General features: G+C 36.9%; 1 protein-coding gene across 6 annotated transcripts in view; it reads right to left on the bottom strand.

The window, feature by feature from the left end:
• Nucleotides 1-14737, bottom strand: part of Adk (adenosine kinase) — a 395996-nt gene that overhangs the window by 265222 nt on the left and 116037 nt on the right. For all 6 annotated transcript variants that reach the window (NM_134079.4, XM_006518440.4, XM_006518441.3 and 3 more), the window contains exon 4: nucleotides 13470-13548. In NM_134079.4, the coding sequence (NP_598840.1) occupies nucleotides 13470-13548 (79 nt within the window). The remainder of the gene's footprint in view (nucleotides 1-13469; nucleotides 13549-14737) is intronic.

Raw genomic sequence — 14737 nt, 5'->3', positions numbered from 1 at the left:
CTCCTGTGTTTGATACCAAGTTATTACAAATTACAAAGTACTCTTCTTGGGTATTCTTTTCTTGGATGACTGATATCCTTCCCTGTCTCCTTTGATTAGTTTTGGTTTCAAGTCTATTTTGTAAGATATTGAAATGGCTACCGCAGCTTGCTTCTCAGGTCCACTTGTTTATAATATCTTCTTCCATCCTTTAGCTGTCAGGAAATGCCTATCTTTAATGATTAGAGGTGATTCTTAGATGCAGCAGAGGGATGAATACTGCTTTTGAATCCATTCTCTTTGTGTCTTTTTAGTGAGGAAATGAGACCACTGTTGTTGAGAGATGAGTGAGTAGTGTTTATTGATTCCTGTTGCTTTGTTGTGAAAGGTGTGTGTGTGTGTGTGTGTGTGCGTGTGCGTGTGTGATTTATTCCCTGTGTTTTCATGGGTGTGGTTAACCTCTTTAGGTTGGAGTTTTCCTTCGAGCACCTTCTGTAGGATTGGATTTCTAGACAGATAATGCTAAAATTTTATTTTTTCATTGCATGTCTTATTTTCTCCGTCTACTGTGACTGATAGGTCTGCCTGGTATAGTAGTCTCTACTGGTAAACATCTGTCCAAGCTCTTCCTGACCTTTAGAGTATCCACGGAGAAGTCAGGCGTTATTCCAATCAGTCTGCCTTTATAGATTACGGGGTTTCCCCCCCTTGCAGCTTTTAGTATTCTTTCTCCATTCTGCACATTCAGTGTCTTGATTATTATGTGGCAAGGGAACTGTCTTGCCTGCCCAGTCTACTTGGTGTTCTGTACCTTCTTGTACCTTAATAGGCATCTTCTTTATGGTTAGGGGAATTTTCTTCTGTGATTTGATTGAAAATATATTCTGTGCTTGACCTTCTCCTTCATCTTTTCCTATTCTTCCTCTTTTTGATATTTTCATAGTGTCCCCGATTTCCTGGATTCTTAGTGCAGTTAGCCTTCCTGACTCACTGGCTGCAGTAGCCTGTGTATTCCCAGGGGCTGCCTGCTGGAGTTTGAGGGGAAAGAGGATAGGAGGGGAAGATCTCTGTGATCCACTGGAGACGGGTTGAGGGGGAAGGGGAGATGCATGAGCTAGTCTGCTGCAGAGCTAGGGATGAGACAGGGGAATTGCAGTTGGAGAATTGGAACAGTAGGTGAAGATCTTCAGTTAGCCTGCCTGCTTCCTGACTTGAGACATTTTATTTTATTATTTTTTTTATAAAGAAAAGTTCTTCATTATAAACAGTGCAGGTAACAACTACACTTCACAACTGAATTGGCAAAGACTATCCTTGTTTTACCAACTGATAAATGAGACTTGTCAGGAAAAAAATGAGTTTAATTTTATTTTTAAATAAATGAAATTACAACCCAAAGTCTGGTTTTCTTGTTTGTTTGCTTCCTTTAACGCACCCGAATTACAATTGCAAAACAGAATGACAAAATGTAAGACCCACCGGTGACAAACAGAAGGTCACTTCCATTACTCCTTTCTAAAGCTCTCCTCTTTGAACTGAGGTAGCAGGGATACACATTGAAATGGTATTCATATGTAATGTCACATATTGGGGTGCTATGACTTCAAGGCCCAGAAAAGGTAGATGTGTGCCATTCTGTATGGATGGACTGTGACATGCTGTTCTACACCAGAAAACTTCATAGTACAAACCCAGTTGCTGAGACATGTTCTAAAATGTGTCTTCTGTGAAGGTTTCTCAAAGTCAGGTCTAGGGGTTAAGCAGGGGGAAAGGAGGAGATGAAATACTAGAGTTATTTTAGATTAAATCTGACACAAAGTAAAAAGCATGTTTCCAAACAAAAATTTGAGAAAGGACAACTGCTTTCATGATTTTAACTACTAAAATTTAATAATCCACTTCAACAAGGAAAAGGGTCATTGAATGGATTGTTAATTCATTCTGAGAAATGTATGACTACAAGAACTCACAATTGGAAAAGTCAGTTATATACTTAGTAGGATTCATGCTTCTTAAGACTCATTACTCCTTGACTTGGCATTGCCAGGCATCTCATCCTCCCGGACAGGATCTGACAGGACCTCTGTTGCATCACCATCTGCCACATCCTGCTCTGATATGTCTAAATACAGCTGTGCTGCTGACGGTGCTAACAACTGCTCCAGGTGTAAGGCGTTAGAACAGAGCATTCCCTTTGATCACTCCAGAGCCATTTCTTCTTCTAAAATATAAGTAGTCTAGACTGATCAAAAATTCCAGAGATGTATCATAAAACACTCTTAGACTAGGTGAAATAGGTCAAAAAAAAAAAGTAGACAATCAGAATATTTTAACTTCTAAATGCAGTTACTCAAAGGGAAAGGCTAAATAATGAGATAACGCTATGAATTTTAGGTCAATGTTTCTATTGTATTCAAACATAACTTTGAAAACATGTTTTAGACACCCAGTACATATATGGTTTAAAATTTTTTTAAATTCTGAAACTGGAACATTAGATGATATTCTGTATTAAACAAAAATAGGCAGTTCTTTCAGGATTTAATTAAAGATAAAACAGAAAAGTGATAAAAATTTACTACAGGGGTTGGGGAGATGGCTCAGTGGGTAAGAGCACTGACTGCTCTTCCAGAAGTCCTGAGCAATTCCCAGCAACCACATGGTGGCTCACAGCCATCTGTAATGGGATTCAGTGCCCTCCTCTGGTGTGTCTGAAGGGAGGAATAGTGTAATCATACAAATACAATATAAAAAAAATTACTTCAGATTAAATGTAAATATGGAGGCTTATCTGAGAGATCAGAAACTGGAAGATCAAAAAGTTTGTAATTATACAAGCAAGTCACATCACTCCTCCACTTCTAGGCTAAGGTGTGTAAGAGTAAACCAGAAATCCTGAGACAGGCTTCAGAGACAGGCAATCTAGGTGCCTAATCTGATGAAGAGAACTCAGACCAGCACTGTGAGTTGTGAGTATGTGCTTATGAACGGCAAGCTGTGCTTAGGGACACACTGCTCATGTCTACTCCTAAAGCAAAGTTGGGATGTGGGGGCCATCTGGCAGGAGCTGACACATATCTAGTTAGTAGTTTGGATGAAATGATTTGCATTATAGCAAAAATAGAAGTATAAATTTACCCAAAGACCATTGCTCAATTGAGAAAGAAAATTTTACTACATTAAGAAAGGTGGTAGTTAACTGAAGTAACATGAAAATTTACTCTTCATTACCAAATAAACATAAAATTCATAGAGCCTCAACATTGAAAGTTAACAGAGAGAAAACCAATTTCAGTGATTATACGCAGATTATATTGAACTTTACAAAGAATAAGAAGGTAAAGGAACCAAAGCATAAAGGAAAATCATCTTCCCTTAAAACATAGAAGATGAGCTAGCCAGGCAGGATAATTCAGGTTTGGGATCCCAGCATTACGGAGGCAGAGGCTAGGGTATACAAGTTCAAGGCCCCAAGCCATTCAGGGTACCAGATAAAACCCTGTCTTGAAAGGAATGAGGAAGGGGCAGCAGTGAAAGCAGCATTAATCTAGTGGGAGAATATGGGTCAAGCCTAGGGTATTAGTTGGTCTACAGTGCTACAGAACCAAAATAAGATGCATCCTCATTAGAAGTCATGGTTGCCAGATGGAATGTACTGACATGTAACAAAGAAACTAGAAATACAAGAATTGCTACATCTTAGTTAAGAGAGAAAAAAGAGAAAAAAAAAAAAAAACCTGGGTATGGTGGCGCATGCCTTTAATGCCAGCACTCAGGAGGCAAAGGCAGGCGGATTTCTGAGTTCGAGGCCAGTCTGGTCTACAGAGTGAGTTCCAGGACAGCCAGAGATACACAGAGAAACCCTGTCTTGAAACCCCCCTCCCAAAACAAACAAAAAATCCTAAAGTATATAGTATATAGTATAAAGTATATAGTATACAGGTATTTGTTGAGACTAAGCCTAAAGATTTTTATTTCACCTTTTCATGTTCATAAGCATATCAAGACACAAAATATTATTACCAGTTAATTTTATTTTGAATTCTTATGTCATTTATATTTCATCTTAATTATTAACTATAGGAGAAAGTATAGCCCTTCAAAAAGCAGACACTGAAAAAGTTTGTTACTAAGAGTCCACAAGCCAGGTGTGGCACACTCCTTTAGTCCTACCATATAGGATTCAGAGGCTGGCAGATCTGTGAGTTCAAGGCCAGCCTTGTCTACCAAGTGAGTTCTTGGACATCCAGGATTATGAGGCCTTGTCACAAAAAGCAAACAACACACAAACAAAAATATAAATATCTATTTATGTAGATAGCCCTACATAAATTATTAAGTGGTCCTTCAGGCTACAATGAAAGGAAAGTAGACAATAATCACAACCCATATTAATAAATACAGGGCTTTGGAAAAGGCAACTACATAAGTAAATATGAATGCTAGTACTATTGAATTTTCACAGATGTATTTTCCTATAGTGAGAAGGAAGAGTGCTAAGGTAGGGTCTTGATACATATAAAGCACAGGCTGACCTTGAACCTGTGACCCATCTGCCTCAACCTCCTCAGTGCTAACATTACATTTCAAAATACATCATAGACTGTTCTAAGCCTACTGTGATAAAGGAGATCCTGGAACAATTACTACACTGTTTTCAGCATCCCATAATGGACTTCAGTCCGTCCTCCCCACAACCCCACTCAGGCTCTGGGGATCACTTCATTCCTGTCCAATCTTCTGTAAAGCTGATGTCTTGGTTCCACAAATGAATGAGGACATGCGGTATCTGTCTTTGTGTCTGGTTTGTCTCACTTAACACAACGCTACTTCAGAAGGACAGGTTTCATTCTGCTTTAGAGACGAATAGTGCTCCACTGTGCAGATATATCCACTCATCCCTGAAGGACATTTGGGTTTATTCAACATTCTGGCTCTGGCGCTGTGATAAACACAAGTGTGTAAAGTACTTCCTAGTACAACTTCATTTCACTATAATTACGTTTATATTTATAAATGGCTGAGAGGGAAATGTAGGAGATAATCATTACAAAGCTATATTAATGTGAACACAGTATATAAAGATGGGATCAGCAGCAGTAACTAAGAGAATAAGTTGGAGATGTAAAAGTGTTTCTATACTACATATTCAAATTAGCTTGCCATCAGTTTAGAAGGTTAATTCTAATTAAATGACACAGGAAAAGAAAAGAAAGAAGGGAGCCAAAATAATATACTAGCACTACTCATTCACACATAAGGACTGTTACTTTAAGGTAAAAGTAAAAGGTGGTGACTGTTAATGACTAATTTTAGTCTCTCCTCTACCCCTGCCAATTTACATGTATTACAAACAGTCATCCAGCTTGTCCTGACTGCAGCCATCAAGAGACGTGACTACCATGTACCCTTCAGTAAGTAACTCTGGTATGTTTCCCCATCATAGTATAAATAAACTAAAGAATTTGAATGGTATGCAGAGTTTTATGACTGAACTCTGGTACCATCAAAGCCAAGAATAGACCGACATCTTTGAAATTATCTTGATACAAACCAGATACTTCCCACTCAGATGAAGTGATTTTTGCCCTGCCTGCTACATAAGCCCCCTTCCTTTAACCTAACTCACAGGGGCCTGTAAATAAGTCCCCTCAATGGCCTGATGGCACTCATCGTCTAACATGTCTATCTTTCCTTCCAAAGCACTGTGTGTCTGGTTGTCTGTCATATGCTGGGACTGGAAGCGTACTGAAGCACCAATCTCCAACAATACAGAAATTGGCTGTATATGAAGACAAGCTTTTAACAAGAGAGTTAAGTTAGTGAGGCTAGTATGATGGGTCATGATCCCATCTGACATTAATATATAAGAGACATAGAACATATAATATATATAATATAAGAGACATAGAACATATAATATATATAATATAAGAGACATAGAACATGAACATGCACAGAAACTATGAACTATTTGATAATTAAATTTTATATACCATGTTATATATACTTAAAAGTATATCACTGAAAATGTTTTAAGAGTGTTAAGTACAACTGACGAGATTTTAGTATAGATCTAATTATGATAATTAACAAAAAAAGGTGGTGATGGGTGAGTGAACAGGCATACTAGAGAGATTAGTTTGCATTTCTGTGGAAAAACTACTTGCTAGAAAACAAAATCCTATTAGGCGATTCTATACATTTTGAACTCAGGGAACAACTCATACACTTTGAGTCTAAATGCATTAGTGTTTAACAATCATGTTCTTCGCAGTTACAGATCTACCATATGGAGTTGGTTCCACCTATGTGTGGCAGTCACTGTAAAGACTCCGATCTGCATAAAGCGCTGAGCATAAGCGGCCGATGAATGCTCACACGCTGGGCATCTACTCTGTCCAGCTCCAAAAGTTCTCTTCAGAGGACACGATGGTTACTCTATAGGATTGAAGCACTTTTATCAAAAAAAAAAGAAGCAATATTTTATTGTATGAGTTTCTGCCAGCTTTGTTATAGCATGCTCAAATATCATTAAACCTTTCAGGAAAAAATGCATCCGAATTTCTGCTACAACATAATACTTTTCTTTCTAATGCTTAGTATATTATCAATGGACACTTGTATTTTATTTTATTATTTTGTCCCAAATAATTACCTCTTTAGAAATGGGGGTCTTGATGTGTAGTCCATGCTGGCTGACCTGAAACTTATAATCCTTCTGCCTCAGCCTTCAAGTTTGTATTGTATTAAACAACTGGTATTTCTGTTTTTCTGTCTGTTTATAGACAATGATATTATCTTTTTGTTATCTTTTAGGAGCTGGGGATTGAGCCCAGGGCCTTGCACATGTTAGACAAATACTCTTCTGTTTAAGCCACTGAGCCATAAACTAACACCAAAGGCATCTTTTAGGTTCGCATGCATGATGGCCTTCTATTGTGTCTTTCAAGTTTAAAGTTGCATTAGATATCATTTGAAAAAGTTGAACGGTGAATGGAAATACATATTTTTTAATGTTTAAATTAACCTCATTTTATAAAAAAAAAAAAAAAAAAAACCTAGCAAAGAAAACCACACACTGAAATTGGGTGATCTGTTAATTTTGGTATGTGAAAATATGTTGTATGAAACCATTAATATCACAGGTGAGGAAAATCATACTTCCTTTTCATGTTCTCTGCAGGACAGACACAAAATACTGCTTTTTGACAAATAAGAGGTGTGAAGAGGAGCAGGAAGATGGCTCAGCAGATATGAGCACTCACTATTCAGAGGACCTGAATTTGGTTCCCAGAACACAAACTGGGGGTGGGGGGTGAGGGAAGGGGGTGGGCTCACAAACAGAAACCCATGAAAAGAAATAAATCTTTGACAGTTGGTGGTATACCCCTTTAATGCAGTACTTAGACAGTAGAAGCATGTGGGCAGAACTGAGTTCAGTTACACAGTGAGCTGCACAGTGAGACCCTGTCTTCAAAAACACACAAAAGTACAGTCACAAAGAAGTGTGTGGAAATTGCCAAAGTTTGTACTTTTACTGACTGTCAAATATGGATGAGACTAGATTTATACTGACAAATATATGTTCATATGTAGTTATGGCACCATTAAAATCTTTAGTGTTTTTAAGTAAACCAAAATACACAGGGCCTTTAGGAACATTTTTGTTTTGACATGATCTGTTATATCACTTAAAGTAAATATATATACATGCATACATACATACATACATACATACACACAGATATATATATATGAATGAATGATTACTGATAATATCAAACAGAATGAAAACTACATTGTAACCAAGTCAACACATTCACTATCAAAAAACGTTCCCAACACCCTGGAGTCTGATCAAGAAGACTCACCAATGAGAAGCTTTACAGAGGAAGAGCTTACCTGAAGAAATGTTCCTTGGTTGTCTCAGGAGCTATTAGAGTAAAACCTTCTGGTCCATTAATGTGACTTTAAGTTGTTGGTGCCTAAGTGATAACTGAGCTAATGCATTATGTCAGGTAAGTGCCACTTCAGACAGATAGAAGCCATCAAATAGTTACTGGGACTTGAACTTGGGACCATTGGAAGGGCACTTGATCTTCCCAACCACTGAGCCATCACTCCAGCAGGCAGGGTAGGGCGGAATAGGGGGTTTTTTGGAGGGGAAACCAGGAAAGAGGACTTCATTTGAAATGCCAATAAAGAAAATATCTAATTAAAAAAAGAAAAGGGGCCAGTTCATTTTTAACAAATTGCTGACTGAGAAAACAGTTGTCTCGTATTCTACATGTTTGCTTTCACAATCTTTCTGGTCCAACCCACAACTCTTTCTGTTATACTACAATGCTGCTTCACTGGCTTCTGTCCCAAATCCAGTTATCTGTGTGCCACCGTGACAACACCATAGTCAAGTAAGCTGCATTTTTGTTAACATTTGAAAGTTGGTTTTGTTGAGACTGTTATGTTTATTTTTATAACTTAAACTTATACACAGTATTAAAAATGTTAAAAAGACAATCAACTATCAATACAAAATCCATAATTTAATGACAAGCACTACTTTTCTATTTTACTTGGCTTGACTTCCAGAAAGATTTAAGACCAACTTCAATTTTCTTATTTATTCAAGTCAAGGGTTATAACAATACTGCATCAGGACTAAAGACTCCAAGACTCTAAATATATTTTCCAGACTATATTTTATGAGGAGACAGGTATCTTAGGTCACTGTTTCCTCACTAAGATGATGACTAACACAGATATCAGATAATCTACCAACAGCTACTTAACAGTGAAAACACTTCCTGCTATCAGTAAAACCTGACCAACTTCTCATAACAAACCACATGAGTACAGTTTTTGAAGCTATACACTTATCCTATCTTCATTGTAAATTACAATTTGATAATGTACTTAGCTCACTAATCAGAAGGAAAAAAATAGCCAGAAATACTAGAAAAGTAAAAATCAAAAGAAGATATTCAACTCAACTGAAAGTTCGAATCATGGAAGAAGATGGCAGTTCTAACCTGTAGCACTCTTCAGGAACAAGTAAATTTAAATTTTAAAATACAAATCAAGTTCTTTGTCTTTATCTTTTTATGAGTATTAAAAGGCTGTCTGCATGTATGTCTGTGCACAACATGTATACCAGAAAAGGGGGGTCAGATACCCAGGAAGTGGTTGTGAGCCACATTTAGATACTGGAAACTGAGTTGAGATCCTCTTGAAGAGTAGCCAGTGCTCTTCACTGCTGAGCCATCTCCCCATCCACTAGATTAAGAAAATTCTTAAAGAAGTAGGTTAATGTGTTTAGCCCTAGTACTTTTTAAACTATCATAGAAAATAGTATAATTCTAAAATTCAGTATCTAGTTTAACTCTTAAAATTTCCATCCAATGCAGGACTTCATCTCACCTAAAGATAAAGATGTCTATTTCCCCTCAAAGATGGATAAATTCCTTACAGCTTCAAAGCCATCCAAATAGTAAACAAAATAAAACGAAAACCTTCAACTTAAACCTATTTCTAATATATTCCCAAGCTCCCAAGAACAAGTGCCTTCTCTAACTCCATGCTTTTCCAGGCAGGGTTTCTCGTTTTGCCCTGGCTGTCTTGGAACTCACTATATACACCAGACTGGCCTCAACTCAGAAATCTAACTAGAATTGCATCCTACGTCTTAAGATTTAAGGCATGTGCCATTACCACCAAAGTCCATATTCTCAACTTCACTATTAAACCAATGACTAAAATCTTTTATAAATTATCAGTTATGATAAATATTCCATAAAACAAAATTTACTCTTCTAATAACTTTACAGATGTGCTTTTACTGAGCAACAGTTGTCTTCTGAGACTTTTTATGAGGTGTTTCACCGTTACAAGAATATCACAGGCTATGTCTATACAATCCAATCACTGAGGTACATGAGACTCCTACCCTAAACACTGCTATGAAGCACATGATGGCATACAAGTCATTAGCATTAAGTATAAGTACAGTTTCTGTGCAAATGACACTGCCATCCAGCTCCAGAATACTTCTCATCTTACAAAAAAAGAAACTCTGTACGAAGTAAACAATAACTCCCCAATTGTCTTCCTCCCAGTCTTTGAGAATGACCACTTAACATTCTCTATGAAGCAGACTACAACAGAACCACATATGAATAGAAACATAAATTATGTGATAGGCTTACTTTACTTAATGCAGTATCCCTAGGGACCTTTTATAAGACCACTGGCCCACTCTTTCAAATCCACCTGCAGGACATTATCTAACTCTAGTTACTACACCAAAGGGCTCGTTTCCACACATGATTACATAGGAGAATTTATACTTCGAAGGCAGAGGCAGGCGAATTTCTGAGTTTGAAGCCAACTGGTCTACAGAATGAGTTCCAGGACAGCCAGGGCTACACAGAGAAACCCTGTCTCGAAAAAACAAAAACAAAACACAAAAAACAAACAAAAGAAAAAAAAAAACACTTAAGCCGGGCATGGTGGCACACCCCTTTAATCCCAGCACTCAGGAGGCAGAAGCAGGCAGATTTCTGAATTCGAGGCCAGCCTGGTCTACAAAGTGAGTTCCAGGACAGCCAGGGCTATACAGAGAATTCCTGTCTTGGAAAAAAGAGAGAGAGAGAGAGAGACAGAGAGAGAGACTGAGAGAGAGAGAGAGACAGAGAAAGAGAGAGACAGAGAGAGAGAGAGAGAGAGACAGAGAGAGAGAGAATTTACACTTCAAACCATGTGTATTAGAACATAAACAAATCATTGTATGCAGAAACAAAACTCTTGGGTCATGAGGTTAACACCAGCTTTAATTCACTGAAGAACTAGCAACCCGTTCTCCACAGCAGTGATACCATAAATCCTCTCATCCCAGGGCACAAGGTCTCCAACTGCCCGTATCTCTGCTGGTGACCTTTAAATGTCCGTACTTCATTTGTTTGTTTTGATAGCCGACATCTTAATGCGTATAGATTAGGCAATATAAATGTTAAAAGAACGACAACAAAACTATACTAATAGTTTAACATGAAATATTAAAGAACCCCAAGAAATAAGAGAATTTGTCAGTCAGCATTGAGCTAAGAGCTTCCAAACTCTAGGAAGAGAAAACAGTGAAGAGGAGCAGAGAGGCGAGGAAAGACAGCAGCCCTCCGTACTCTCTGCTTCAGCTCACGTGGAGCTCTACTCCTTAGACTTTATAAAGAAATCCATGAAAGGAGGTCATGAGGATGTGGGCATAAGAAACACAAGTTGCATTAAAGAGCAAATTCCAGACATCTCTTGTTCCAAGCATACAGAGAAAAAGATAATTAGAGGACATCAAAAGGGGCAGTGATCTATGAGAGGAAGAAAGTCCATGGACTTCTAGCCTCCAGAAATCTGAGAAATAAATTCTGTTATTTAATCCATTCAATCAGTATATTCTGACATGGTTGCCACAACAAATTAATATAATATCCAAAATCAAACATGTAAGTCATTCTTTTGTGGATGCAGTTCTTGGGACAGAAGACAGGGCCTTGTGCATGCTAAGCAAGCATTCTACCACTGAGCTCAAGGCTTTTTCTATGTACTTGACTTTTAAAAACAAACTACAGTTTATTTTCTGGGTTGTGTGTACTGTGTAGGTACGGAAACCAATAGAAACTTTCAGGAAGAGATTGTCTCATTCCATCATGTGAACTCAAGGGACAAGACTCAGGCTGTGCCTTCACCCTCTCAAGCACCTTGTCAGCCATTAAAGAAAAGGGAAGAAGAATCTTGCATTATGGCCCTCGCTGACTGAACTTCAGCTTTGCCTGCTTCTGCCCCCGGGTGCTGACATCACAAGAATGAGCCACCCATCCTACAAGTTGCAACAGTGTTTTTAGAATCTTAATTTTAAGATAAGATTTTTGCCAAGTTTCTGGAGCTAGCCTCAAATTCACCATGTAACCCAGGCACGCAGGTATTCAGCTTGTGCTTGGGTCTAAGCAGCTGGTGTTACTAGCCTGGGCCACTAACACTGGATTTTGCTTCTTTTGCTCTTTTTGTTTTATCTCCAATTGATCTGAGCTCACAATAGAAATAAATTGACAAAGACAGTCTTAAATAATAAAAACATAATAAAACATAATAAAAACAATATTTACAGTTAATATTTACAGCTTTGGTAGGCAGAGTAATTAAAATGTACATTTAAATCAACTAATAAAAATGGAAGAAGGGAGGGAGGAGAGAGACAACTCTCTAAATTTTATTTCTCAGCTTTACATTTCTCCAGTCCTTAAAGTTAATTAGAATTCAAGGAGAAAACATTATCAACAAACAAGAATGACCCTAGTCATTGAAAACTGAACTATGACTACAAAGAGTAAGGTACTAAGTTAACTTTCAAATTGTAGCAATTAGCTTTTTTCATACCAACTGGAGCTTGAAAATTAACATTAAATCTTAACATCAGATTAGTGGTTTATTCAGACTATATTTAAAAATGTGTTTATTTCAGTGTTACTAAATGCTTTGGCTATTTTAAAAATATATAGATTCACTTACAAATAAATATATAAGTGTATTTATTAATACATAAAACACACACTTAGATGTTAACATATAAACAGATTGGCCAGTTTTGATGGTCCATGCTTTTAATCTCAGCAAGCACTCACGAGGCTGAAGCAGACAGATCAATAAATTTGACATGGCAAGTTCCAGTCAGAGCTACACAGTGAGACCCTATCGTCTATAAAAACAAAGCAAACAATAAGATACATATTCTATCCATGTATTTATATAATAAGGAATGTTAATATGCTATAGCAATATCCTTTCTCAACATCATATAGATACAAAATTCATAGAGTTTTGTTATGTTTGGAAATGGGGTCATGTTGTGTTTCCCAGGCTAGCCTCATATCTCTGATTCTCCTTACGTGCATGAGCCTGGAAAATGCCTCAAATTACAAGTGGATGTAATCACATCTATAAAATGAACAGATTTTTATTACATTAACTAACTTAGTGCCTGTCATTCTAGTGCTCCAGAACTCTGAGGCCCAACTAGTTCACACAGTAAGCTCTAGGCCATCCAAGTCTACAGAGCAAGACTCTACTTTCAAGTAACAGAAGGCAGCACTGAGCCACCCAAGGATGAAGGATGAATTTCGCAACGTAGTTGACATTGTATGTAAACAAAAAAGACATTTCACTTATAAAAGAAAAATTAGGGTTGTCCATTAAATATCAAGTTCTACTAAATTATAACATGTAAAAATAACAGTAATAAATAAACATACTGAATTATTTCCAAGCTTACCAATAAAGGCAAGTTAAAATAATTCTTATTAGATGTTCTGTTAAAGACTCAAATGAAAACAAACAAGTGTTTTGTGAAAATAAAATTGGAAAGTATTATTTAAAATAACCAAAAGTTTAGAATTATTTTGATACACTGCTACTTAAAATTTTTAAATTTAAAATAATTAACTAACCTGAGCCACTTTCATTGAATTCTGCGTAGAGCCACCAGCATGATATTCAACTTTGAATTTTTTCACAAGTTCATCAAACCTACAATAAAACCACAGTAGAAGGTAAATTAGCATGTCAGTTTTTCACAACCTGCAAATTCTTCTAAATAAATATAATTAGTGGGATCTTAAAATTATATATTTTCATTCAAGAAATTAATTTCTTCAGTAAATATATAATTTTAAGAATCTAAAATATATACTGTCTGAACTTAGCCGTTATACTAAATAGACAGTAAATTCGCCAGATGAAAGTCACATATGTTGGCTTTTCAAAGCCAGAATCCTGTGGATTGGATGGTGTGTGCCTGCAATCCCAGGGGATAAAAACATGATATCAAAAGCTGAAGGTCATTCAGGTCACATAGCAAGATCAAGGGCAGCCAGAGCTATAGGACACCCTGTCTCAAAAGCAAAACAAAACAAGAACAAAAACTTCATCTGAGAATTATGTGAAATTTAAAAATGAGCATTTTTTCTTATTCACACAAGAGTTTTCTACAGGAAATGAAATGCCCTTGCAGTCATTATGAAAGACCTAGAAATTGTACCTTTACATTTCAAAATAGATGAGGACACACGCCTTCAATCTAATTCCACATCTTACTGAATTTTAAAACTTACGTTTTATATAACATGAAAAAATTTGAAAATTAGAACAGAATTTCAAGGGTACAACAAAATAACATATTCTAACAAAAATCAACTATAAGAAACAGGTAGTAATGGAAAACAGTAAAATTATGGGTTTTAAGCATTGTATTTGTAAAACTATTCCCACCTTAAGCTCAGAGATGAATTTAAGAGTTTGCTCTGCCATACGAAAGCTCTTGTAGGAGCAGGGTAAAGATCCTCAGACTACACAGAAATGAGAATTAGCTTTTCTACTTCTTTTATTTCCTCAATCTTCCTATTTCCCCTACTTCCTTCCTTCCCACCTTCCTTGTTTTCTCCTAACAGTTTTAAGTTATAATGTGTTAGGCAGAGAGCACATGAGAGACCCTAAGGTCAACAAACAACATACACACACAGAGTGAGTGCACTTCATACAAACATATTCATTCACTTAAAATACACCACAGTTATGTTCATGTTTGTGTAGGAATTGTTCGTTCCATGTCTGTGAAAAACCTGTTGGAATTTTGATGGGAATTTCATTGATTCTGTAGATTGCTTTTGGTAGGATGGGTATTAAGATTCTTTCACGCAAAATACTTTCAGGCTCCTGT

Source organism: Mus musculus, chromosome 14 (assembly GCF_000001635.26).
Source record: "Mus musculus strain C57BL/6J chromosome 14, GRCm38.p6 C57BL/6J".
Taxonomy (NCBI): Eukaryota; Metazoa; Chordata; class Mammalia; order Rodentia; family Muridae; genus Mus; species Mus musculus.
This window is presented reverse-complemented; position numbering and strand designations above follow the sequence as displayed.